The sequence below is a fragment of the Anomaloglossus baeobatrachus genome, chromosome 9 (genome assembly GCF_048569485.1).
Source record: "Anomaloglossus baeobatrachus isolate aAnoBae1 chromosome 9, aAnoBae1.hap1, whole genome shotgun sequence".
In the NCBI taxonomy this organism is placed as follows: Eukaryota; Metazoa; Chordata; class Amphibia; order Anura; family Aromobatidae; genus Anomaloglossus; species Anomaloglossus baeobatrachus.
This window is the reverse complement of record NC_134361.1, coordinates 38,751,394-38,779,342: the sequence shown is the minus strand read 5'-3', so window position 1 is coordinate 38,779,342 and position 27,949 is coordinate 38,751,394. Positions and strand designations below refer to the sequence as shown.

The window sequence follows — 27,949 nt, the reverse complement described above, 5'->3', positions numbered from 1 at the left end:
ATAGAGCAGATAAAAAACAGCTCTTAACAAAGCCTCAATACAGATATGAACATAACCTAAGTTATGCAGCACCATCGTATAGCATGGCAGTTATCATACAAGTCTCAATAAAAAGCAAGAAAAACAAGAAAATGACATACATCATACAGGACAGAAGACATTTTACAGTTTCATATTTTTATAAACATAAAATGATTACAGAGGTTGCAAATTATATTGTGTACATTAGTACTGTGGTATGACAGTGTAGAACGAAAAACAAACAAAAAACCCCAAAAATTATATATATATTGTGTGTTTAGATTATATATATATATATATATAGGTATATATATAAATATATATATATATATATTATATATATTATCACAAAAGTGAGTACAACCCTCACATTTTTGTAAATATTCACTATCTGCTCCAGGGACACTTTACCACAATGTACAATGTCAGTGTGCAGCTTGTATAACAGTATAATGTTGATGCCCTCTAAATAACTCAACACACAACTATTAATGTCTATGGTGTTTTCGCTCACACACACTCTCTCATACTGGTCACTGCAAGTTCAAGACATGGCTCCTCATGGCAAAGAATTCTCTGAGGAGCTGAAAAAAAGAATTGTTGCTCTACATAAAGGTGGCTGAGGCTATAAGAATATTGCCAACACCTTGAGACTGAGCTGCAGCATGGTGGCCAAGACCATACAGAGGTTTAACCAGACAGAATCCCCTCAGATCAGGTGGTCTACCAACACACAACCATTAATGTCTAATCCTCTGGGAACAAAAGTGATTAAAATGACCAATTGTGTCCAATTAGTCATTTTCCTTCTCCGGTATCATGTGACTCATTAGTGTTACAAGGTCTCGGTGTGAATGGGGGGCAGGTGTGTTACATTTGGTGTTTTCGCTCACACACACTCTCTCATACTGGTCACTGCAAGTTCAACACATGGCTCCTCATGGCAAAGAATTCTCTGAGGAGCTGAAAAAAAGAATTGTTGCTCTCCATAAAGATGGCCGAGGCTATAAGACTATTGCCAACACCTTGAGACTGAGCTGCAGCATGGTGGCCAAGACCATACAGACGTTTAACCAGACAGGATCCCCTCAGATCAGGTGGTCGACCAAAGTAGTTGACTGCATGTGTTCAGCATCATATCCACAGGTTGTCTTTTCAAAAAATCCATATAAGTGCTGCCAGCATTGCCGCAGAGGTTACAGGGGTGGGGATCAGCCTGTCAGTGCTCAGACCATATGCCACACACTGCATCTAATTGGTTTGGTTTTAAGTAAGTCACTTTTCAAGAGAAGAAAAGTGCTGTGTGTATTTGTGTAAGGACATTGGAGCAAGTCCAGCAAAGGACCTTTAGTGGCGACAGAGATAACTGCTAGGAAGTGTACGGGAATGAGTACAGTGTGTTCTGCAAAGAGTCCAGTGTTGACCAGTTGTGGGGAATATTAGCAAGGAACAAAGGATCTGCCCAGCTGAGAACATAAGAAGAGGGGAGCGGCTCTAGGAGCGGCACTTGTAAGGGATCACAGCCAGTAGTCTGAGTACAGGGTTCACAGCATAACACATTGACCTTGTATGGCCCTGTATCAGGAGGATGTAGGTTCACTGTATTTGTTCTGCCGGTGTAACATTCACAAGTGAAGTGCCGTGGCCTGAAACCACCACATATATATCTCTGTATTATGCAGAAGATCACTTCAAGTGCACTACCTGCTACCCTTTGTACCTCCGTTTCTTCTTAAATAAAGAGAACTTTGTTTGTACAAACTTGTCTGTCTTCATCCTTGGAACAAAGGGATCTTATGCCATACAGAGCACAGAAGGCATAATCCTGAAGGTGTCCACAGTAGCCACAGTACCACCACACACCACCAGAGTCTGCTATTTTCTGTAGTGTGCTTGCGTGATAATGAAGCAGAAGTCGCCCATGGCTACCACCCCATGCCATGTTACATGTGTGAGGCGACAACCAAATGAAAAGTACAAAGACAAGTGTTTCTTCCCTCTAGTCCATCATGGTTTGGGGCTGCATGAGTATTGCTGGCTGTGAAGAGCTACAGTTCATTCAGGGACCCATGAATGCTATCTAGTGATGAACGAGCACTACCATGCTCGGGTGCTCGGTACCTGTAACTAGTAATGAGCGGGCACTAACATGCTCGAGTGCTCAGTACTTGTAACTAGTGATGAGCGGGCACTACCTTGCTCGGGTGCTTGGTACTTGTAACTAGTGATGAACGAGCACTACCATGCTCAAGTGCTTGGTACTCGTTAGGATAAGAGCAGTTGGATGCTCGGATAGACACTACTTGAGCACCCAAGTATAAGGGAAGTCAATGGGAGACTCAAGTATTTTTCCGCAAGATTTCCTGGAGAAATGCTTGAGTCCCCCCATTGACATCCATTATACTTGAGTGCTCGAGTCATGCCAACTGCTCTTAATAAGTACCAAGCGACCGGACATGGTAGTGGTCGGTCATCACTAATGCCAACATGTATGGTGATATACTGAAGCAGCGCATGATCCCCTCCCTTCGGAAACTAGTCTGCAGGGCCGTACTCCAACATGATAATGACCCCAAACAAACCTCCAAGATGGCCACTGCCTTGCTAAAGAAACTGAGGGTAAAGGTTAGCGCTTATGTTTAACCTTTGTACAGGAAGTCCATCTTCATCTCAGAAACGAGGGACGACCTTCATCTGGTATGACTGATGTCTTGTAGAATTGGTTTTGGGCTCGGGTCTTATACTCAGAGTCTTTCTGTCTACGGTGGGCTCCAAGGTGAATTTCTGAAGTATTGAGGTCACAAAGAGGAAGAGCTCCATGCGAGCCAGGCCTTCTCCCAAACACACACGTTTCCCTGAGAAAACAGAATAAGCTTACACAATAAGTTAAGTTACACTTAAAGGTTTGTGAAGTTTCGAAAAACAATTTCCGATTGCCTTTAAAGTAAATTCTGAGTCAATTTAAGAGGGGGAGGTCATCTGTAAGTATAGCAGTAATCCATAGTGAATAGTGATTTCAACAGACATGCAATGCTTCATTTACCCTATGGGGGCGCTGCAGGGGTATTGAACACTTACAGCCAATTTCCATCAGTGATGGCATCAATTCAGGAATATTTTTAATATCTTAAATTTTCTTTAGTCAACTTTTATGCTCTGAACATCAAAAGAGAGTTAGCTTGCAATGCTCATTTTTGTTATACAGTCCGAACGAAGATTTATATGTCACCCATTACTCTTAGAAGGCGACAAGGTAAGTATGAGACTATTGTGTTACACTATGGACCTCATTTATCAAAAGTATCTAAAAGGAAAACTGGCTCTGTTGCCTAAAGCAATCAATCAGAGCTAATCTTTCATTTCAAAAACTGATCTGTTAAAATTAAAACTGCCCTGTGATTGGTTGCTATCCTTTTTGACACCTTTGATAAATCTTCTCATATAGGTTTATATCTCATTTTGAGACATAAATTTCTCTATAGGCACAGCGGAGTAAGCCAATGGTTGTAGTGAAGGGGCAGTCCGACTCTTTTTGGTGATTTGGATCAGTTGGATCTGCTCACCAAAAAGAGCCGGCTTTTTTGGATCCTAAATTGATCCCTTTACAGCATGTGTTTACCATAGATTAACCCATATTTAAGATTAAATTAGCCAAAACCCCGCCTACCCGTGGTCGCTACCACACCTAGCCAATGAAATTAAAGGTTTAGGAGGGGTTGGTTCAGGTGGGTGGAGTTTCAGTCGCCGGATACAATGATTTTATGCCCAGTGAGAGCCAATCAGAGAATTTAGTGGCTCCCATCAATCCTAGTTTGGTCTTCCTAACCCCAGGCTATATATACACCAACCAGCTCAACAGCGTGAATTTGAATATTTTAAAATCCAGTTAATTTGAAGCTTAAAATCATAATTTATAGATATTTGTGCCATAATCTCTTACCTGTAGAGAATGGCATGAATCCATCACTTTTCTTAAAACCACCATTCTCATTAAGAAAGTGTCCGGGATCAAACTCCTCCGGGTTCTTAAAATACTTGGGGTCTTTTAGGACAGAGGTCAGGACTGGAAACAAGAAGCTTCCCTGAAAGTAAATATATAAAATATGTAGATGTAAAAATTAAAGTGTTAGGGATACTTTGCACGCTGCAACATCGCTAGCCGATGCTAGCGATGCCGAGCGCGATAGTCCCCACCCCCATCGCACATGCGATATCTTGTGATAGCTGTCGTAGCGAACATTATTGCTATGGGAGCTTCACACGCACTTACCTGCCCTGTGATGTCGCTCTGGCCGGCGACCCGCCTCCTTCCTAAGGCGGCGGGTTGTGCGGCATCACAGCGACGTCACACGGCAGGCGGCAATAGAAGTGGAAGAGCGGAGATGAGCGGGACGTAAACATCCTGTCCACCTCCTTCCTTCCACATTGCCGGTGGAGGTAGGTAAGGAGATGTTCCTCGCTTCTGCGGCTTCACACACAGCGATGTCTGCTGCCGCAGGAACGAGGAACAACGTCGTATGTCCTATTGGTGTGACATTATGAAAATGTCCGACACTACACAGATCACCGATTTACGACACTTTTGCGATCTTTTATCAGCGCATCTAGGCTTTACACGTTGCGACATCGTTACCGGCGCCGGATGTGCATCACTTTCGATTTGACCCTGACGATATCGCAGTAGCGATGTCGCAACGTGCAAAGTACCCCTTAGGGTCTGTACACACATTGCAGATTTGTCGCATTTTATTCTGCTCAGATTTGCCACAGTTTCCTGATGCCAGCAAAGTGAATGCCAATTGTTTCAGCATTTTTGGAAATGCAGTTTCCTATGGTTATGCTTGCAATGGAGCCATAAAACTGGATGCTATATGGATCATGAGCCATATAAGATCCTTTTCCCGTACTTATTCACCTTTATTGTGAGAGTCTAATATGAAATACAGACTACAGTAGTGGATGCAGATCATCAGTCTATGTGCAAAAATGTTCATAACCACCACATTGAAATGAGAAAACTGACTGTGCTTCCTAACAGACAAATGTGAACAGGTGCAAACTGAACATGAAATATACTCAAAAAACAAAACATTGACTTTCACGAGTCACTGTGCTGTCTATATGCTGCCCAGTTTTCATACAGACAGTACACATATTGATTGAACACTCCTCTGAATGAGTTCAAAGAAGAAAGTTTTGAATGTAATCTTTTATTCATAACTTTAAAATATCGAAATAGGTGGAGTGCAAATTCAGTTAAAGCTGTTGTAGCAGTTCTAACTCCAATTTTAAAGTTTCTGGGATTCATTTAGCGCCAGTGTAAATCAAGAAAATACACAGGTATGTATGTGATTTCTAAGATAGTTCACCAATACACTTCCTGTATCTACCTAGCTTAATCAAAAAAAGTCTTTGTTCACTCAGTTCTCCTGAAAATGACCATCTCTGCAGAGATGCCGGCTTACTCACTGGCCCGGCCGGGTTGCATCTCCCCCACACTCCGGCTACCCATGTGTGCTGCTGCCTTCTTCTCTTCCCGGGCCCTGTACATGCTGCGCAGGATTCCCTGGAGTGCACCTAAGATGTGCGCGTACATTGGCCCTCCTCTTAAAAGGCCGACACATTATTTACAGGAAATGCCACTCAGCCTATGGCATCCTCCCATTAGGGGAGCTCAACACCTTTAGTTAGTCAATCAGCCTTCAGTCTGCTACCAAGCTAGTTTCAAGTCCTGAGCTCCTGTGCTGTTATTCCTGTGTCCATCTCCAGTACCTGCCTTCCCATACCTGTCTGTCCCTGCCGTGCCCGCTATTTCTGTCCATACCCGATTGTCCAGTCTGCCTCAGTCACCTCAACTGTACCTGTCTATCCTCTAGTCCATCACCTACCCTGGGAGTGAACTGCCACAGTCCCGGTCACTGCCCTGGGAGTGATACCTGACGTCGGCCTCGTGGTGGGCACTTAGTTAAGCCCCTCCCACTAAAGGGTAAGCCTGGATCTCCCCTGTGGTTCGATGGGTCCTATAATCCTGCTTGCTACCCCTACACTGGCCGTGAGCGTTACAGACACCTTATGAGATTTGGTAGCCTGAAGACATAAACACGTTCCATACACTAACACAGCCACACTCGCCAAGCCTCTTAGACTGGTCTTTAATCCTGTGGAAAACAAAGGAAAACATCTCAAACTCTTGGAAAAGCAAACAAACTTACAGGGACCCAGAAAATTTCTTCCGTCACATTGTTTCAGAATGGTAGGGATGAAGGTTTGGAGGAGCATAGAAAGACCAAGAACAAATGTACCGCCCCGCGCTCGGCTGCAACCGAGCCGCTCGGCTCCGGACTCGCAGGGTGGTGGCTCGAGTGTCTCCGGACCCGGGGGCCCCGTGGTCCACTTCGATCTGAAGGGGGAGTGGCGCTTTATGGGGATGTAGGTGAACGACTGGAGCCGTGTTTGAGTTTGTGACGCCACCCATGGGTTGTGGTGAAGGTGGGCACCACTGCTACGGTTACTGGGCACCCGGGGGAGATGTTGCGCAGCAAGATGTTAACCCTTTCTGTGGGTAGGGATGGTGGCCCCGGGACCCGTTGGGTTCTGTGTTTGGGTGATGGGCGGTGCAGGGAGGTGCGCGGCTGGAGGGCACTGTTGTACTCACGATTAGTAACACACACAAGTCTCTGGTAAACCAAGGTGATGGTGGTCAGTGCCCGCAGCTAGCTGTGTCTGGTCCCATGGTGACTAGGGTTTAATGTGGTTGGCTGGTGTTACCTTGTGAGGGACAGGTGTTGTGCGGGGCACTATCTGTGACTACCTGGCTTGTGCAGGGCATCACACAAACATGGCCTTTAAAAGGGGGGTGGAACTATGGCCAAAAATTTCCAATGGCACACCCAACTTATAAACTGATTTGAATCATCAATAATTGTTAGGGGTGGTAGATAAGATGAGCATACGGTACCTTGGGAATGTGATATCCCCTAAAGGTGGTGTCCTTGCTGGCAGTATGAGGCAATCCTGAGGGGATAATATCAGCAAATCTCTGGATCTCATGGATTGCAGCGTCTGTATACGGCATTTTACTCCTGTCTTCTATTGATGGGCATCGATCTTTTCCTATTATGTTATCAATCTCTTTGTGGATCTTCTCTGAAATTTACAAAATGGAGAAAAAAGAACGTATATTTTAGTCTAGAATAAGAATTGCTACATTGTTTCTTCTCATTCTGTATTTTGGGACATTCTACACATGAATCATTTCAAAGACACCATTTGGTGGCACCCACGGTGCCTACAGCTCCATGAATCTATGTGTATGAGACAGAATCACACCAGGGGTAAAGTTTTAGGTTTCTACCCAACCACTTCATTAATAGCCAGCCAGTAATCTTTCCCCCAATGTATACCCCTGAAATGCTATTATAAAAATTTCTATTGGCTAAGAACAAAGTTCAGACTAGTGTAAGCCCTGTTGAAGTTGATCGAAGAAATTATGATTGAGGGTTCAGGGAGGAGTAAAGGAAGATTAAATTCTGGGGTCTGCGGGAATTAATTCCAATCTTTGTTTTCATCAGAAATGGAACCAAGGACATTGTTACGGTTGCTGCGAGCACTGGAGACTATGTCCAGATTTCTTGCTACTGCACATGTGCGAGCGCTGGAGACTAAGTCCAGATTTCTTGCTACTGCACATGTGCGAGCGCTGGAGACTAAGTCCAGATTTCTTGCTACTGCACATGTGCGAGCGCTGGAGACTAAGTCCAGATTTCTTGCTACTGCACATGTGCGAGCGCCGGAGACTAAGTCCTATCTTGGAGCCATTGCACATGTGCGGGTGACATCATCGCTGACACGAGGTCACATGTCTCTGACACCTTCTATGCCGATTGGTCGCTGATCATGTGCTTGTGACTCCTTGCTCGGTGATAGGCCAGCATGACGTCACTCCTGTCGTTCTGGCAGCGGATTGGCTCTGGTGTCCTCCATCTTGGATGAGGCACAGAGTCTATATAAGACCCTGACACACGCCGCATGGTGCTCAGTCCTCTTGGTTCATGCACAAGAGTAGACGCTCTGTGCGCGTTCCTCTAGGCATTCCTCTGTCTATGCTAGGTGAGCGCTACCGGCAGGGTAGCGTTCTTATACCTTACAGCTTCGGCTGCTGTCCGTATCCTTGCCTCTTAGGGGAGCGGACATAGGCAGGTGCCTGAGGGACATGGTCTGGCTGGGCCTTGTGATTTGACTCGTAGGTGGACGTTGCCGCTAGGGTAACGTTCCTTATACTGCGTCTGGCAGTTGTTCGTATCCTCGCACACTAGGGGAGCGAACAGAGGTAGGAGCTTTGTGCAGCTTACGCTGCTGTTCGTCTCTTTTGCACCACTAGAAGAGCGGACCTAGGCAGGTGCCATATCTAGTGGTTCGTGTCCTCGCACACTAGTGGAGCGAACGCAGGTAGGAGCTTTGTGCGGCTTACGCTGCTGTTCGTCTCTTTTGCACCACTAGAAGAGCGGACCTAGGTAGGTGCCATTTTGCACACATTGCCTTTGTCTCTGTGATTATTAACAGAGATCATTCCACACACCCTCCAAGTAAGGGAGGAATTGCTTTACTTACTTATTATATCCTTCTGTGAGTTAACAGAGGTATTGCACTCTGCCATAGTCTGCAGCAAAGTCTTTGCACGGTGGACCCTGACTGTCTGATACTCCTTGAGGTTTTATTATCCGACAGCCCCCCGTAACATTAGGACTGAGCCAAGGGTCTGGCAGTTATGGCAGAATATCAGCAGTTACATCGTTACATACAAGTACTTGAGTCACGGTTCAAGAGTATAGAGGATAAACCTCAGACCATGGTGACAGCTGCACATGATCCTCGACTTGCTCTGCCAAACAGATATTCTGGCGATGCCAGATCATGTCGTGGTTTCATTAGTCAGTGTCAGATACACCTAGAGGTCAACTCTTCTCGCTTCTCTACGGAGAGGTCCAGAGTAGGCTTTATCATCTCCTTACTTCAGGACAAAGCCTTAGAATGGGCGACTCTCCTATGGGAGCGCTCTGATGTGGTTACTCTGAGACATCAAGACTTTCTTGATGCTCTTAAGGCGGTATTCATGGGTCCGCAGGTTACCCATGATGCGGCCCTGAGACTGTTAGATCTATCTCAGGGTTCGTTATCCACTAGTTCTTATGCCATTGCTTTTAGAACTCTGGTGGCAGAACTAGATTGGCCAGAGAAGGTGTTGATTCCTATCTTCTGGAGAGGGTTGGCAGGCTATGTCAAGGATGCTCTTGCTACTCGTGAGGTCCCTGCTTCTCTGGAGGACTTGATCACAGTAGCAACGAGGATCGATGTACGCCATAAGGAACGTAGACTCGAGGTGTCTTCCTCACGCCCTAAGCATCGGGCTATTCCAGTTGTTGAGGGTCCACTACCATCTTCCTCAGCATCTGAAACATCTCCCACTCCTATGGAGTTAGGTCATACGTTCTCCAGACTACGCAAGTCTGGTCCTCCTATATGTTACGTATGTCGTCAGGCTGGGCACTATGCCAACAAGTGTCCTAGTCGTCAGGGAAACTCCCTGGCCTAGTAACCATTAGAGGGGGGTTACTAGAGACGTCTTCTGCACCCTCTAAGTGTTGTATCCCAGGTCAGCTCTCGTTATCTGAGAATACATGGCCTATTATGGCTTTTGTGGATTCCGGAGCTGACGGGACTTTTGTGTCCTCAGGATTTGTAAAGGGACACAATATTCCCTCTATCATGTTAGAGGCGCCTATTCCTGTCCGTGTTGTTAATGGAACTATGTTGTCTGACTCCATTACATTGAGGACAGTTCCCTTGCGCCTTTCCCTGTCTCAGGGTCACATAGAGGAGATTTCTTTTCTTGTTTTGCCTGAGGGTATAGACGACATCCTTCTGGGTCTTCCATGGCTTCGGACTCATGCTCCTCACATTGACTGGGAGTCTGACAGCATTATTAGTTGGGGTTCGAAATGTCAGTCCCGATGTCTTCCCTTACCACCTAAGGTCGTTGCGGTTGCATCAACTGATCTCTCTCCCATACCTACACCCTATTTGGATTTCGCTGACGTGTTCTCCAAACAGGGTGCTGAGGTTCTTCCACCCCATAGGCCGTATGACTGTGCCATAGACCTTATCCCAGGTTCGGTTCCACCTAAAGGCAGGGTTTACCCCCTGTCGATACCTGAGTCGGAGGCTATGTCGACCTATATAAGAGAGAGTTTAGAGAAGGGGTTCATTCGTAAGTCTGTCTCTCCCGCGGGAGCTGGGTTTTTCTTTGTTTGGAAGAAAGAGGGTGATTTGCGTCCCTGCATAGATTACAGGGGTCTCAACGCAATCACAATAAAGAACAAATACCCATTACCTTTAATTTCGGAGCTCTTTGACAGACTGAGAGGAGCTCAAGTTTTTACGAAGTTGGATCTGCGGGGTGCGTATAACTTGGTACGAATTCGAAAGGGTGACGAATGGAAGACCGTTTTTAACACCCGAGACGGTCACTATGAATACCTCGTCATGCCTTTTGGGTTATGTAATGCACCCGCAGTATTTCAGGACTTCGTAAACGATGTGTTCAGGGATTTACTGTTATCCTCAGTAGTGGTGTATCTGGACGACATCCTGATTTTTTCTCCTGATCTGGAGACTCATCGTCAGGATGTCGTTCGTGTCCTTTCCCGTTTAAGGGAGCACTCATTGTTTGCTAAACTCGAGAAATGTGTATTCGAGCAGTCCTCATTGCCTTTTTTGGGTTACATTATCTCACAAGAGGGCCTGGCTATGGATCCTGCGAAGCTCTCTGCTGTCCTGCAATGGTCCGAACCTAATTCCTTGAAGGCCGTGCAACGCTTCTTAGGATTCATAAATTATTACAGGCAGTTCATACCCCATTTTTCTACTTTGGTGGCCCCTTTGGTGGCCTTGACTAAGAAAGGTGCTAATCCCAAAGCCTGGTCTACTGAGACATCCCAGGCTTTTGAGGCAGTAAAAAGACACTTTTCAACTGCTCCCGTTCTTCAAAGACCCGATGAGAGTAAGCCCTTCCTCTTAGAGGTTGATGCCTCTTCAGTGGGTGCTGGTGCGGTCTTGTATCAAAAGAACGGTGCAGGTAGAAAAAGGCCGTGTTTCTTCTTTGCTAAAACCTTTTCACCGGCAGAGAGAAACTATACCATTGGGGATAGGAAACTGCTCGCCTTGAGATTAGCCTTGGAGGAGTGGCGTCACTTGCTGGAAGGAGCGAAACATCCTTTCCAGGTCTATACAGACCATAAGAATCTGACGTACTTACAAACCGCTCAGCGTCTGAATCCTCGCCAAGCCCGCTGGTCCTTGTTTTTCTCCCGCTTTCACTTCTCCATCAACTATCTGTCTGGGAGTAAGAATAACAAGGCAGACGCCCTGTCTCGCTCTATGCTTTCTACCCAGGAAGAGATTGACGAACCTCGTCTTATCCTTCCCTCCAGGGTTTTTCATACGCTCTCCCCTGTGACGTTAGACCAAATCCCACCGGGCAAGACCTTTGTTCCGCCTGATCGACAGAATGATATACTGTCATGGGCCCACACCTCAAAGGTGGGTGGGCATTTTGGTATTAGGCGGACACGAGAGTTACTGGAGAGGTGGTATTGGTGGCCACACTTAGCCAGCCACGTCAAGATATATGTCGGTTCCTGCTACTCGTGTGCTCGCAACCGTCCATTACGGCAGAGTCCGGCTGGGCTCTTGCATCCTTTACCAGTGCCAGATAGACCATGGGAGGTGGTAGGAATGGACTTTGTGGGTGATCTTCCATGTTCACAGGGACATAGATTTGTGTGGGTCATTACGGACCATTTCTCCCGGATTGTTCATCTCGTACCGTTATCGAGAATCCCATCTTCCAGGGTACTAGCCAAACTATTCCTCAAGCATGTCTTTAGGCTTCACGGGATGCCAGATCGTATCATTTGTGATAGAGGCCCGCAATTTACTTCCCGTTTCTGGCGAGATCTTTGTAGCCTTCTGCAAATTGAGTTGAATCTCTCTTCGGCATACCATCTGGAGACCAATGGTTTGGTTGAACGTACCAATCAATCTATGATTATATACCTTCGACACTTTGTTGCTGAGAACCACGATAACTGGTCCTCCCTCCTACCCTGGGCAGAATTTGCCCTTAACAATTCGCTGGCTGAGGCCACTGGGCAGACACCGTTCGTACTCAATAATGGGCAACACCCTAGGGTACCGGTACCGTTTCCCGCTGCTGCACCTCCTCCTCTTGTGGCCGACTGGGCAACTAATGCCAGAGAGGTTTGGGATCGGACTCAAGAGTCGATCCAAGCAGCTAAGGACCGTATGAAGACTGTGTCCGATCGGTTTCGTCGCCCGGCTCCTGTCTTTTCTCCAGGGGACTTTGTGTGGCTCTCTGCAAAACACGTGAGACTTAGAGTGAGCTCTGTCAAATTTGCTCCTCGCTTCCTGGGTCCTTATGAGGTTCTTCGACAGGTAAATCCTGTAGTCTACCAATTGAAGTTACCTGTCCATCTTAGAATTCATGACAAATTCCATGTCTCACTGCTAAAGCCGGCTATTTTACCTCACGCTCGTGAAGTGCACTCTCCTGCCTCTGATTCCTCTCGCTCTAGCTATGAGGTACGAGCCATAGTTGGTTCTAAGATGGTTAGAGGGCGCAGGTTCTTCTTGATAGATTGGGAGGGCTATGGCCCAGAACATCGCTCTTGGGAGCCTGAGGAGGCTGTCCATGCTCCCGACTTAGTTGCCGATTACCTGCGTCGCCAGGAGGGGGGCCCTTGAGGGGGAGGTACTGTTACGGTTGCTGCGAGCACTGGAGACTATGTCCAGATTTCTTGCTACTGCACATGTGCGAGCGCTGGAGACTAAGTCCAGATTTCTTGCTACTGCACATGTGCGAGCGCTGGAGACTAAGTCCAGATTTCTTGCTACTGCACATGTGCGAGCGCTGGAGACTAAGTCCAGATTTCTTGCTACTGCACATGTGCGAGCGCCGGAGACTAAGTCCTATCTTGCAGCCATTGCACATGTGCGGGTGACATCATCGCTGACACGAGGTCACATGTCTCTGACACCTTCTATGCCGATTGGTCGCTGATCATGTGCTTGTGACTCCTTGCTCGGTGATAGGCCAGCATGACGTCACTCCTGTCGTTCTGGCAGCGGATTGGCTCTGGTGTCCTCCATCTTGGATGAGGCACAGAGTCTATATAAGACCCTGACACACGCCGCATGGTGCTCAGTCCTCTTGGTTCATGCACAAGAGTAGACGCTCTGTGCGCGTTCCTCTAGGCATTCCTCTGTCTATGCTAGGTGAGCGCTACCGGCAGGGTAGCGTTCTTATACCTTACAGCTTCGGCTGCTGTCCGTATCCTTGCCTCTTAGGGGAGCGGACATAGGCAGGTGCCTGAGGCACATGGTCTGGCTGGGCCTTGTGATTTGACTCGTAGGTGGACGTTGCCGCTAGGGTAACGTTCCTTATACTGCGTCTGGCAGTTGTTCGTATCCTCGCACACTAGGGGAGCGAACAGAGGTAGGAGCTTTGTGCGGCTTACGCTGCTGTTCGTCTCTTTTGCACCACTAGAAGAGCGGACCTAGGCAGGTGCCATATCTAGTGGTTCGTGTCCTCGCACACTAGTGGAGCGAACGCAGGTAGGAGCTTTGTGCGGCTTACGCTGCTGTTCGTCTCTTTTGCACCACTAGAAGAGCGGACCTAGGTAGGTGCCATTTCGCACACATTGCCTTTGTCTCTGTGATTATTAACAGAGATCATTCCACACACCCTCCAAGTAAGGGAGGAATTGCTTTACTTACTTATTATATCCTTCTGTGAGTTAACAGAGGTATTGCACTCTGCCATAGTCTGCAGCAAAGTCTTTGCACGGTGGACCCTGACTGTCTGATACTCCTTTAGGTTATTATCAGACAGCCCCCCGTAACAGACATACTGTGAGTGCAGTTGGTTGGTACTAGAGAAAAAAAGTTGCAACAAGGACAAGGCACCTGATCTGTCGTCAAGCAATAATTTTAATTCTTGTGTCTTTCTATGTATTAGGACATTGGTCACAATCAGACTTTTAGGGCGGCTTTTCACGTTGCAACATCGCACGTGCGATGTCGGTGGGGTCAAATCGAAAGTGACGCACATCCGGCGTCACTTTCGACATCTAGTGTGTAAATCCTAGATGATACGCTTAACGAGCGCAAAAGCGTCGTTATCGTATCATCAGTGTAGGCTCCGACTTTTTCAAAATTATGCTGCCGCGACAGGTACGATGTTGTTCCTCGTTCCTGCTGCAGTGCACATCGCTGTGTGTGAAGCCGCAGGAGCAAGGAACATCTCCTTACCTGCCGCCGGTGGCTATACGGAAGGAAGAAGGTGGGCGGGATGTTTACATCCTGCTCATCTCCGCCCCTCCGCTTTGATTGGCCGCCTGCCGTGTGATGTCGCTCTGATGTTATACGACCCGCCCCCTTAGGAAGGAGGCGGGTCGCCGGCAAGAGCGACGTCGCAGGACAGGTTAGTGCATGTGAAGCTGGCATTGCGATAATGTTTACGACGCCAGCTATCACAAGATATCACTGCTGCGATGGGGGAGGGACTATTGCGTGCGACATCGCAGCATCGGCTTGCGATGTCGCAACGTGCAAAGCCCGCCTTAGTCCTGCACTAGGCTACAATTGTATGTGAGGAGCATATTAAAGAATCTAAAAATTCATTATAATCATCACCTTGTATTTCAGGATATTTCAAGAGTATAAGAAAACCGTACGTCAGTGTTATACTGGTCGTCTCTGTTCCAGCAAAGAATAAGTCTATGATTGTCGCCTGTAGGTTCTCTTCATGAAATTCCGTGTTTGGATTCTTTTTTTCCTAAAAAATTGAATCAATCATTTTTTAATGATAAAAAATGGTCAAAAACCTATGAGCACTTTGTAAACCAAAGTTGTAAAAAAAAATTGCAATGAACTTGAATTATTGATATCAACTTATTTTCAAAACTATATATAAAAAAAGTGAACTTCAAAATGTAATATTGTCTACACACTCACGTCTTCCATCCTAATGAGGAAGCAATCTATGAAGTCACGAGGGCAGTTCTCGTCCAGGGTGTCTCGATGGGTCTTCATCATCTCCTTAATAAATTGTTTCAGGCTGTCCGCAATTTTAATGGTCGTCTGATGAGGACCTGGAAGGTAGGACATTATGGCTGGGAACCTGTTATAGAGCTAAGAAAAGAAGCAACAGAAAAACAACAGCAGTATTGTAAAATGAGTCTCTGTGGGATAAAAAAAACATACATTACTTCTGCTTTGTGTCTAGCATTACTTTACAGAGCTATAGAACTGTGCAAACGTTTTAGGCAGGTGAAAAAAAATAATAATGAAAGTAAAAATGCTTTCACATGACCAGCGGAGGGAGGATTCTCCAGTCGTGATGTCTGTGTAACCAAACCCCCTTATCCTCTAAGAATAAACACACGGACTGCATGCGACTTGGTTCAAAATGGCCACAGCAGCCTTTTATTGCCTATTGTTTTACAAACTAGCACCTTAGGGACGCCGTCCAACGGGCGACCCAAAACAACCACATAAAGGTAACAATAGACAATAACATTTACAATACCCCCCGGGGTAGGCCCAGTCCACTTACCACTACTCCCCCTGTCCCCGGCCGCAACACACCGACCCAGAGACGAGGTGCCAATCACCCACGGATTGACCCCCACACTTTGGCAGAACCCCGTGCCTGCCACATCCCGGAACCAAGAGCCACCATACCAAGACAATGACTCCCGGTCCAGCCACCAATCACTTCCAAACCTCTGGACCAGACCTACCCCCCCCCCCCCCCCGCTGCTGTGACAAATAGCATCCCAACTACCCAAAAAACATCCCCCACATAACACAAAGGGAGGGTGGGCGGGGATCGTTCGGCGTCCGGAAACAGAAGAGGAGGTAACTCTTCCCTCTCCTGTACTAACCCTTTCCCTACTCCTCCTCTTCCTCCCAGGCTAAGACCATCCCCAAATGCCATATTAGGCATACATACAACTGTCCCTATTAACCCCATCACTCCCTACCTCCCCCTTGGTCATGTCGCCCCTCCCCCCAAGTGGGTCCGTGGCTTTCTTTGTTAATAGTTTATTTTCATCAACACTGCAAAGTGAATGAATGAACAAAACAGAAATCCATATCAATATTTTGTATGACTGTGGTTTGCCTTCATCAGTTCTTTTAGATAAGGCTACTTTCACACTTGCGTTGAACGGCATCCGTTGCATTGCGTTGTGTGACGGATGCAGCGGATGCGTTGCATATAGTGGCACAACGGATGCTACAGATCGTACAAAATAACGCAATCCGCTATAGGTTTTTTTTCCTTGACTTTACACATCTGAGCATGCGCAGTTGTGTAAAGACGGTTGCGTTAACGTAATCCATCAAATGACGGATTCTAACGGAATCCGCCACCATAGGCATCCATTATAAAAACAACGGACACCAACGGATTCCTGCAGGTTGCGTTTTTTTGACACTCCGCCAAGTGCAGAAAAACGCTACATGCAGCGTTCCATCCGCCCGACGGTCACTGACGGTCAGTGTCAAAACAACTGATGCGCCGCACGGCGGATGCAACGCAAGACCATCCGTTGCTATCCGTAGCTAATAGAAGTCTATGAGGAATATAACGGTTTCCTGCAACGGTTACCGTAATTCCTCAAGGCTGCGGATAGCAACGGAAGCCGTCCAACGCAAGTGTGAAAGTAGCCTAAGTCTAGGTTCACAATTCCGTTGTTTTAAATCCGTCAGGTCCGTCAGCAATGGATCAGTAATTTTTTAGTTTTCAACTGACGCAACGGATGTGTTTTTTACAGGATTCCTTTCACAGGAATCCTGTCAAAAAACTGATCCATCGTGTCTGTTACATCCGCTGTGCGTCCGTTTTTTGACAGATCAGTCATGATCCGTTTGTGTTTGGGACAGCCCAGTGGGTGTGCCAAACATTTTGGGCATGCTCAGTAGAGCTAGACGGAATCCAGCGCTGGATTCCATCGTAAGAGGGATTACGACGGAATCCAGCACCGTAGACATACATTACAAGCACGACGGACTGCGACGGATTCCTGTGCGGTGCGTTAGTTTTGAAGGCCAGAAAAACGTTACATTCTGCGTTGTTTCCGCCCGGCGGTCAGTCCAAAAGAGACTGACCGCGGCACAGCGGATGCATCGCAAGGTAATCAGTCGTAATCCACCACTAATACAAGTCTATGGGACACAACGGAATCCGCTAAACGAATTGCATTGTTTACCAGAGCCGCGGATTGTGACTGATACATTTTAACGGAACTGTGAACCTAGCCTTAGATATGAGTACCCCACCCTGGAGGAGCCTCCATCCCCCACACTGGAAGAACCTCCATCCCCACCCTGCAGTAACCTCCATCCCCCACCCTAGATGAGCCTCCATCCTCCACCTTGGATTGGCCTCTTAAACCCACCCTGGACAAGCCTCTAAACCCCACCCTGGATGAGCCTGTAAAGCCCACCCTGGATGAGCCCCTATCCCCATCCCACTTTTACCACTTGCTTTGACAAGGCCAAGAAGTACTTGGTCCTATCAATAAAGCTATTTTGAATTTGAATTTAATGTCTTAGATCCTCTGTGTATGAGGCTTGTACAAATTCTTCTGTTCTTCATCTGATCCCAGAGAGACTGGATGACAGACTCCTTGTTCTTCTTTTCACTGAGGATAATTCTTAATGATCTGTCTCTATTTATCAACAGTAGATGGGTGTAGCTGTGTCCAACTAGTTGCTGACAGTTCTGAACTGATGGCACTGCTGGACATCTTCTGCTTTTGAAGAGAGGTAGGTATGGTGTGTTTCAGCTGTTGCACTAAGTTTCCTTGACTGATAACAGTGTCTAAGGTCCTCAGTGTCATTCATTTCTGTGTCTTCAATGCTGAGATATACAGGCAGATACTTATCCACCATGTAATACAATCAGGGAGGTATCTGATTAGGTTAAAATGTATTCTGCAGCAGGACAATGACCCCAAACACACAGCCAATGTCATTAAGAACTATCATCGATATAAATAAGAACAATGAGTCCTTGAAGTGATGATGTGCACCTCACAGAGCCCTGTTCCCACATTATCCAGACTGTCTGGAATTACATGAAGAGACAGAAGGATTTGTTACACCTCTTCATCCACAGAAGATCTGTAGTTAGTTCTTCAAGATGTTTTGAACAATCTCCTTGCCAAGTTTCTTCAAAAACTACAGTATGAAGACAAGCAAACTGAGGAAATGGATTACTGGAATCATGTTGTGTGGTCTGATGACACCAAGATAAACTTATTTGATTCAGGTGATGTTAAGCATGTGTGGCGGCAACCAGGTGAGGAGGACAAAGACAAATGTATCCTGCCTACAGTCAGGCATGGTGGTAGAGGGTCATGGTTTAGGGCTGCATGAATGCTGCCGGCTGTAGGGAGCTACAGTTCATTGAAGAAACCATGAATGCCAACATGTCCTGTGACATACTGAAGCAGAGGATGATCCCCTCCCTTTATATTCCAGCATGATAACAATCCCAAACACACCTCCAAGACTATCACTGCCTTGCTAAAGAAACTAAGGGTAAAGGTGCTCAGCTGGCCAAGCATTTCCAGACCTAAACCCTATTGAGCATCTGTGGGGCCTCCTCAAACAGAAGGTGGTGGAGTGCAAGATCTCTAACATCCACCAGCTCCATGATGTCATCATGGAAGAAGAAGAGGATCCAGCGGTTCCTGTGAAGCTCTAGTGACCTCCATGCCCAAGAGAGTTAAGGGGCTTTACACGCTACGATATTCCTAGCAATTGCTAGCGATATCGAGCGTGAATGCACCCACCCCCGTCATGCATGCGATATCGTGTGATCGCTGCTGCAGCGAACATTATCGCTACGGCAGCTTCACACGCACTTACCTGGTCGGCGACGTCGCTGTGACTGCCGAACAATCCCTCCCTCAAGGGGGAGGTGCATTCGGCATCACAGCACCGTCAACGCAACGTCACTAAGCGGCCGGCCAATCAAAGCGGAGGGGCGGCAATGCTAGCGATGTCGCAACGTGCAAAGTACCCCTTAGGCTTGTGATTGTCTGAAGCATTCAGGTGACTTGAAAAGCCATAATCAGAGATCCCTCCAATGACATGCCCTTTCAGCAGCCAATAGTAAGCCTCAGTGGTCCTCCGATGGGAAATGGTGATGTCACGCTTCTGTTGAAGGACATGGGCTTGAAAGCAGATAACTATGCCAAATTTTGTTACTTAGACCACATCCATGTTTTATTTTAGCCAGACAACCATCAAAATGGATCAGTAGATCTTCTGTTCCATTTTGGTGCCAAGGCTGGAGATATTTCTGATGGGAGTCCTGACGTCCTTCAATCATGTTGGCAGAAGTTGCCATAGGGAGTGACGTCCTTTTATTATCGTAATTTCCTATTAATTACACTTCCCTCTTATCCATTTTAGAATGTACATTTTTTTAGTATTTACCTGCCCTGAACCAGAGTTTATCCGGAGGGAAATATCATTAATATAAGACAAGAGGGTCAGGAATTTCTGATCTTCGTAGTCAAATCTTTCACCAAATACGACGGAGCAAATGACATTGGAAACAGCGGGTCGCATCATATTTGTTGGGTTAATTGGCGCATCTGTAAGTAAATATAAAGAGGCCGTTAGTCATTGGTTAAACTATACAAACTATATAATACAATAGAGACATTGGCAAAATATGGACTATTGCAAGATTGCTGTTACACACTTAATTCAAGCTTTGCTCCCTTCTCCTGGGTCCACTGCCCACTGTTGTGCTCCACATCACATTTTTGTACTCCACGTTACACACTTATGCTAATTGACTTATCAAGATTGCCTTTACACACTTATCTCAAGATTTTCTCCCTTCTCTGGGGTCAGCTGTCCACTGTTATGCTCCACGTCACACTTTTGTGCTCCATATTACACACTTATCCTGATTGAGTTATCAAGATTCCTGTTACACACTTATCTCAAGCTTCACTTTCTTCTCTTAGGTCTACTGCCCACTGTTGTACCCCACATCACACTTTTGTGCTCCACGTTACATACTTATCCTGATTGCCTTGTCAAGATGATATTGCACACTTATCTCGAGTTTCACTTCCTTCTCTTGGGTCCGCTGCCCACAGTTGTGCTCCACATCACACTTTTGTGCTCCATGTTTCAAACGTATCCTGATTGAGTTATCAAGATTCCTGTTACACACTTATATCAAGCTTCACTTCCTTCTCTTGGGTCTACTGCCCACTGTTGTACTCCACATCACACTTTTGTGCTCCACGTTACATACTTATCCTGATTGACTTATCAAGATGCTATTGCACACTTCCTTCTCTTGGGTCCGCTGCCCACAGTTGTGCTCCACATGATACTTTTGTGCTCCATGTTACAAACCTATCCTGATTGACTTATCAAGATTGCCTTTACACACTTATCTTGAGCATGCTCCCTTCTCTTGAATCCACTGCCCTCTGTTGTGCTCCACATCAGGTTTTGAAGGAAGATCAATGACATTATCACCCTAGACTTATTTAAGCCCATTGACATACACACACACACACACACACACACACACAACTGTGTCTTCGGAATGAGTTCTAGACCTCTATGTTTGGTGTGCTCCACCTTTTGTGTATACTGTGCTTTACTTGCTTCAATCTCTTAATTTAGGTCACTCCCCAACCTTACTGAAAGTGCCAGAACACCACTATGCAACTATAAACAACGAAAGAATTGTGGTATGATTCCTTTTAATAAAAAATATAATTTTTATTATGAATACATTAAAATTATACAGCAATTGAGTCCTCAAGGGGTTAACAGAATTGCATGCAAGGTCAATGACAGTGATTGTGAACAATTAACATTGTATAGTACACACAATAGGATCAAAGTATCAATCATATAAAGCTAAGGATGTGATACAATGGAGTATAAGTCAATTCTCACTGTAATTTCCCATTTACGTCATTTGATGGTAGTGTGCCCAAACTCACTACTACCTATAGTAATTACCTAATTGTGTGTCATATCCATATTGTTGTTATGGTATAAAGGAAGCCCTGTATACATAGCTAAAGATAGTCAAATAATTTGTTATCAGCATATCCACAACCAAACAATTGATCACAATTATAGTTAAGCGGGCTTTACACGCTACGACATTGCTAATGCGGAGTCGTTGGGGTCACGGAATTCGTGACGCACATCCGGCCGCATTAGCGATGCCGTTGCGTGTGACACCGATAAGCGATTTTGCATCGTTGCAAAAACGTGCAAAATCGCTAATCGGCGACATGGGGGTCCATTCTCAAATCTCGTTACTGCAGCAGTAACGAGGTTGTTCCTCGTTCCTGCGGCAGCACACATCGCTGCGTATGACACCGCAGGAACGAGGAAGCTCCCCTTACCTGCCTCCCGGCCGCTATGAGGAAGGAAGGAGGTGGGCGGGATGTTACGTCCCGCTCAGCTCCGCCCCTCCGCTGCTATTGGGCGGCGGTTCAGTGACGCCGCACGGACCGCCCCCTTAGAAAGGAGGCGGTTCGCCCGTCACAGCAACGTCGCCGGACAGGTATGTATGTGTGACGGCTGTTGTGCGGCACGGGCAGCGATTTGCCCATGTCGCGCAACAGATGAGGGCGGGTACCCACACTAGCGATATCAGGACCGATATCGCAGTGTGTAAAGTAGCCTTTATAGTACAATACTGACCAATTTGCAGCAAGTCCAGGTACCCCACATTGCTTCAATCTCTGCCAGGTTCCACTTCATCCATCTTACTTCTCCAGAGATTTCTAAGCGTGCCAAGTCCTTGCTGCCCACTAGCTTTCCAACTTGCTGCTCCAACGCCCGACATGGTCCTGAGGCTTAGAGGATCCACCTCACTTGGTGAGCCTTAACAAATGCTAGATGATAGGACTGCAGTGCCGATCTATGAACTGGTGTGTATGTGTGATGCTAGGTATGGAGATGTACCAATTGCATGGTAAAAGGGAAGGGAAACCTTGTTTCTAGAGAAAGGGAAGATGATGACCCCTGACTGAACCTACTGCTGGTCCCTGGGGTCCCTTACAACCCTAGATAGGTTCCGCACCTATGCACTGAGCCAGATACCTGACCCTAGGGGGGAAAGCATGAACTACTTATCATTAGATGAATCGAGTAGGAGTTCAGCAACGTTTTCAGCCATGACACCACAGAGGAGTACAAGCCACCTGCCAGCAAAGTCCATAGCAAGGAAGGGGTATTTAAACACCAAGGGAATAATACTGATGCTCAACAGCTGGGTGGAAGTCAAGCTCCTGCTGGGTCCAAAAGTGAGAGAGATGAAAACCCAGCAGGAAAGCTACCTACACCAATGATTACTGACAGCAGGAACAATGGAAAGGCAGAGAGCATTCTGTGCTGCCAGTTGCAGTGACCTTCTACACATGTCATCTGTGACACACCCGTGACAGTATGGCAAGCTCAATGTTGACCATACCCATCAATTACAATGGATAAACCATTTATCTATTGTGTATTGGGGCAGCCTGACTGTTATACATTGTAAAAAGAAGTTGAATTTCATCAGGACTGATCTTTTTTTCACTCAGTCCGAACGCACGAGTTAATGAGGGTATGACGCCCCTGGTCTATCAGGTCGTCACTGGGTACTGCACGCTCTTTTCCCTTTGTGCAGTATTCAAATCCCTCATGGTTCTGGGTCCCCATCTTGGCCAGGTCCTGCATCCATCAGAGGGTTCCCGGCCGTCTGCACACAGCCGGAGCGGGGGTGGCGATACCGTGAGAGGAGATGGGAGCGGGCATGGCACCGGGAGTCTGCAGACAGGTGAGTATAACTTTTTTTTTTTTTTTTCTACTGTTAACTTTTGTTTTCGCAGCCGCTTCCACCTCCTGCCTGTACATGGCGCCGCACGGCAGCATACATGCACAGGACCGGAGGTGGAAGCGGCGGTGACGGTACCGGGAGGATTCACGCTTCTGTATATACTGACAGAAGGAATCCTCTTCCTGTACACGTCACTTTACTACCCACCTCCTGCGTTTATAGCTGCGTTTTTGGTCTTAGAAACACACCAAAACGCACCAAAACGCAGCTATTTGCGTTTCTCATTGCGTCTTTCAACATCCCATTAAACTCAATGGATGAAAAGCGCAGTGAAAAACGCGGGAATAATTGACATGCTGCGTTTTTGTGGCACCACAAAAACGCAGCTGAAAAAAAACAGATGTGTGTGGACAGCAAAAATGAAAACTCATAGACTTTGCTGGGGAAGCAAAGTCATGCAGTTTTGAGGCCAAAAACGCACCCGAAAAACGCGCAAAAATGCCGCGAAAAACGCACTGTGTGCACATAGCCTTACAGTGCTGCCTCCAACAGATCAAATCTTAGGAACACAACAGACCACACCCATCATACACACCAGTGGGCGGATTAAGTGGAATAGAGTCGCCCACCTAGGGTTCAGGAAGGGAGGGTCAGGAGAGTGTCAGTGCAGTGAAATGAAGTGAATGAAGTGGAGAGGAGTGAAGTGGAGAAAGCAGGGAGCGGTGGTTCCCCTGAGTAGCTGTCTAGGTTGCAGGCGGTGGTCTGGACCTAGAGGAGTCGGACCCCCGGTTGCAGGGGATTAAGACAATGTGCCTGGACCTGTTGAGTGAACGGTCGGCAGCCTGGTTCTATCACCGGTCTGGGACCGAAGGTACGGCGGGGTACACGGACCCTAGGTCAGGGAGAAGCTTCAGGCAACCCGGCAATTAACCTGCGGAGAGCGGAGCCTTTATGGACTGTTCCCACCAGCTCCAGAATCGGGGCACTAGCGCAACGAGGGGAATAGGGCCTTCCACATACGCAGCCCACTGACATCCCAAGCGTGAGCCCTGAGAGCAGGCTCCCACACTTAGCCACAGTGGGGAGCAGGGCCCGGCAAGTTTCAGACTACCAGGCCACTACAATGAATCTAAACTTTGTGCCAGGAGGCAGGTCATGGATCACCAGGCAGCACTGCAGGGGACGGGACCCGGACGAGCTGCCCTTGAGAGGCAGCGGCATCCAGAGACTTGGTTTACCCGGATGTCAGCATCTGCTTATTGGCTGAGTGAGTACATGAGTGAGCTCCCTGTCACGGCACCCAGTATCATCCTCCAGAGCCCCAGGGCATACTCTTACCCGTGGAGGGTAATGACACCTTGCTTCCCCATTCCATAACCCCGGGTACTCCCAACAATGGCAGCGGCGGTACCCCCAATTATTGCACACCACGGGTGGCGTCACGAACTATCATCTCCCTGTAAATATCCCCTTTTACTTTAGAGTATGGCCCCGAGTACCCGGGTCCAGAGACCCTCGAGCCTTGAACGGACATTGCCCACGGATCGGAGCGGTTTGATCCACTGCTGGGGCGGCACAAGGGCATCCCGAATAATGTTGTTGGCCAACAGCCATCCAGTAAGTATGGCCGACCTGAGAAGATGAGCCATATTTTTGAAATTTAACCCACCTTTATCCTTCATGAACTTCTCAGTGAGACATTGGGCTTCCTCTTGGATCCTTTCTTCGATACTTCTCTTTCCCATTCCAAAATTTCTCAAAGTTGTCAGTGAAAACCGACGTAGAATCTTCCATCTTTCTCCACTACTTGCAACGACGCCTGTAAGATCAAACCTAAGGTTAGAAAGGGCGTCTTAGAATTGAAAGATGCGGCTGTTGTCTTCCAAAAATGGCACTTTTATATTTGGCACTGTACATGAAGGAAAGTGGCTATAAATTTGGCTTTTTTGATACCTGACAACAATAATAAAAAACTTATAATGTAAGTTTCTGCAAATTAAAGTCTTTCATTTCAAATTTAGTACATTTAGTTCACACTATACAAAAATGTGTGCTTTAAACCTCTAATACTTAACCGGCCCATCCCCTCTATCGAGTGAAAATGACTAGGAAAGATTTATATATTGATCAACCACCATACAGATATTGTATATATTTTACCGGACTTGTATGGCATGAATATAGCATTAACTCACATTGATTATCGTCAATTTATTCCTTTATTTAAAGGGAATATATCATTAAAAATGACTTTTTGTTTAAATCAACTAAATGTATATTCTCCTCACATTTGTATCTGCTATTAGAACTCATGCAATTTACTGTACATACTGACCTCCAGGGCTATTTTAGATTTATATTTTCTGTTCTTTCCTGAAGGATTTTCAACAGGCTCATTATCATCACAGACAGGGTTACAATGAAAGGTAATATCTCTCTACACAGCTGATCCACCATTCTCCACAGCCTCTACTGCTACTCACCCTATACAATTACCCGTTCACACGCTCATTAGATGCTTCAATGTCTGGCTCAGTTTACTGCTTCTAATGTACATGTGCATTTCACTAAAGAACATGAAATATGAGTCTAGAACAGCCCCAGTAGCCAGTATAAAAATTGATGAATTTGTACTTTTTTCATACCATGGTGGTGATCTGAAAAAAATTGGCAAACATAATTTTAAAAATTACAATTTGATATCAATTTCTTACTAAATATTCCTTTTACTACTTACCAAAATCCTTAGAAAAAAACTCTGCCGCTCCTATGTCTCCTCTATCACTAAACGCGTCACTGCAGTCCACCAAGGCTTCCTTAATAGCATCGTACCCGATCAGTACTATTATCCGAAAGTTTGCTAAGTAGATGGTAAAGACGGGTCCATATGTTTTGCTCAGCTAGAAAGAGAAAAAAACAAAATAAAATAAATGATGGATGTAACACTTTGATTGTTTTCACATTTTAGAGTATTTTACTAATCTGTATAGCATCCAAGAAAGTCTTACCTGAAGACCTCGGAAAATGTCTTCTGGATCATATAAGGTTAACCTGGAGCCGGACCAGTTATATAAGTTTTAAACATTTGTTATTGGTATTTTACACAGGATCAGTCCCGTATCATGACAGTACAGTAACCGGGAAATCAAATTCCCATCTTTTACCCTGTGAGAATATTATAGGTGGCTGTTTACGGCCATCCTTTCTCAAGCAATTGAACAGCAGGGTCAGACTGTCATAAAAGAAGTGTTCTTCTTACCTTAACTAATGACTGTGGTATTTCGGAGGTGATGACCACAAAGATATTTCCCAAGAAGGGTAGAGGTGTAGGTCCTGGGGGCAGGTTCTTTTGTTTGACCCAACCCCACCATTTAATGAAATAAATAAGGATAATAACTCCAGTAGCCAGGAGAAGTGTAGCTGCGATGTTCAGAGCCATCCCGAGCCCCAGGGTCTACAGCTTGTTCTGAACTGCGTCTGTGTGTTTATATTCGGTCAGGTTTAGGGTAATATTCCTACATGTAATCAGTGAGAACAGGCTGGACGTGGGTAAAGTTCAGAGTTACAGCTGTATTATTCTACACTTCCGCTCTCAGAGCTCGCTGAATGGGCAGTGTCATCCTGCGTGATGTCAGAGTGCTCTGGAGACCAGACATGACACCCACCCCTCTCCGATGGGGGAAACTGCAGCTCAATCCCCCTCCTTCTCTGCTCTTTGGTTACTAAACAGATTGGTTGATTTCTAAGGAAGCTTTCAAAAATCAAATAAGGCCTTGACCCTTTTGGAATTTACTCATTTATTGCAACCCAAAAAATGAGTGCTATGGATTCTTGTTTCAGAATAGAAAACTGCATATAAATCAAATAATAGCAGAAGAGGTGGAAAGAGAGTGACGGTCCATTTATATACGATGATATATCATGGACACATTCCGTCAATCATCCGAACAACAAGGAAAACACCTGAGGAGCAGTGTGCTCCTGCGTGATTGACATTGTGAATTAACAGCATGGTCATACCCCTGTCATGCACAAATTGGTGCACTCTCTGCAATATCGGAGAAATACAGGGACACACAAGGTGGTCAGATCCAGTAATCCAGCCAGCTTCTCAGCAATGCTTGCCAATTCTATAGTGAATAGCTTGTAATTGCTGTAATCATTGCCTAGGAGACCATCCACCACCAATAGATTGCCGCAGTGGCCGGTCACCTAGGTCGTAACAGTAGAATTAAAAATCCCTCCATTCTTGAGAGGTTTCTAATTCTTGTAAATTGCAGACTTGCTGGTTTGTACAAGCTCTTTGCAGTTTTACTCATTTATGATTATAAGATAACGTTTGTCATGCCTTATTTGACATCTGTATCCAAAGTTACCTTTCCCTGATGAAGCAATGACCACAGTGGTAAATTGATGTTTTCTTAAGCGAAACGTGTGTAGGGGCTAGTGACTAGGCAGTGACAACATTTGATATAGACTACACCTCTCCTCTTTTTGGGTACGTACCTTTGAGGGCCGGCTTATTTTCATGGACCTTATTTGTTTATACTTGCTCATTACCTTTTACTATATCTAATGGTTCATTATATTTTTGAGTTACCAATAGTGAAGTACAAACCTATTTCTGCTATTTCTGGCCTTGCAGTAGCAGTGGCATCTATTTAAATTATTATTGCTGTCACACCTGCTACAATTTTTTAACCTGAGTGTCTGTTTTTAATACCACTTTCTATATAATAAAATTATACATGTTTATTTTTTGCACCTTATAATCCGGTTTCTCCAGTTTTCTAGATCTAAAGTTATCTGTTGTTCTATTTCTGAAGCTGAATTCCCATCTTGGGAGCCAGAGATATAATTTCATTCAGTGCAGAATGAAGATCAAAATCCAACATTTTATCTTTAATATCACTTAATAACTTTTTGGTGTGCCACAATATTATACCAGTACCTGAA

General features: G+C 45.9%; 1 protein-coding gene across 1 annotated transcript; it reads right to left on the bottom strand.

The window, feature by feature from the left end:
• Positions 1–6: 6 nt before the first annotated feature.
• LOC142251064 (cytochrome P450 2H2-like) lies at positions 7–26,592 on the bottom strand. Its single transcript, XM_075323566.1, has 9 exons — positions 26,253–26,592; positions 25,731–25,893; positions 24,663–24,812; positions 19,615–19,775; positions 15,115–15,291; positions 14,794–14,935; positions 6,980–7,167; positions 3,962–4,103; positions 7–2,876 (listed from the first exon to the last, which is right to left on the bottom strand). The coding sequence occupies exons 1-9, from the start codon at positions 26,430–26,432 to the stop codon at positions 2,692–2,694; spliced, it is 1,488 nt and encodes a 495-aa protein (XP_075179681.1). The 5' UTR covers positions 26,433–26,592; the 3' UTR covers positions 7–2,691.
• Between the last annotated feature and the right edge of the window lie 1,357 nt (positions 26,593–27,949).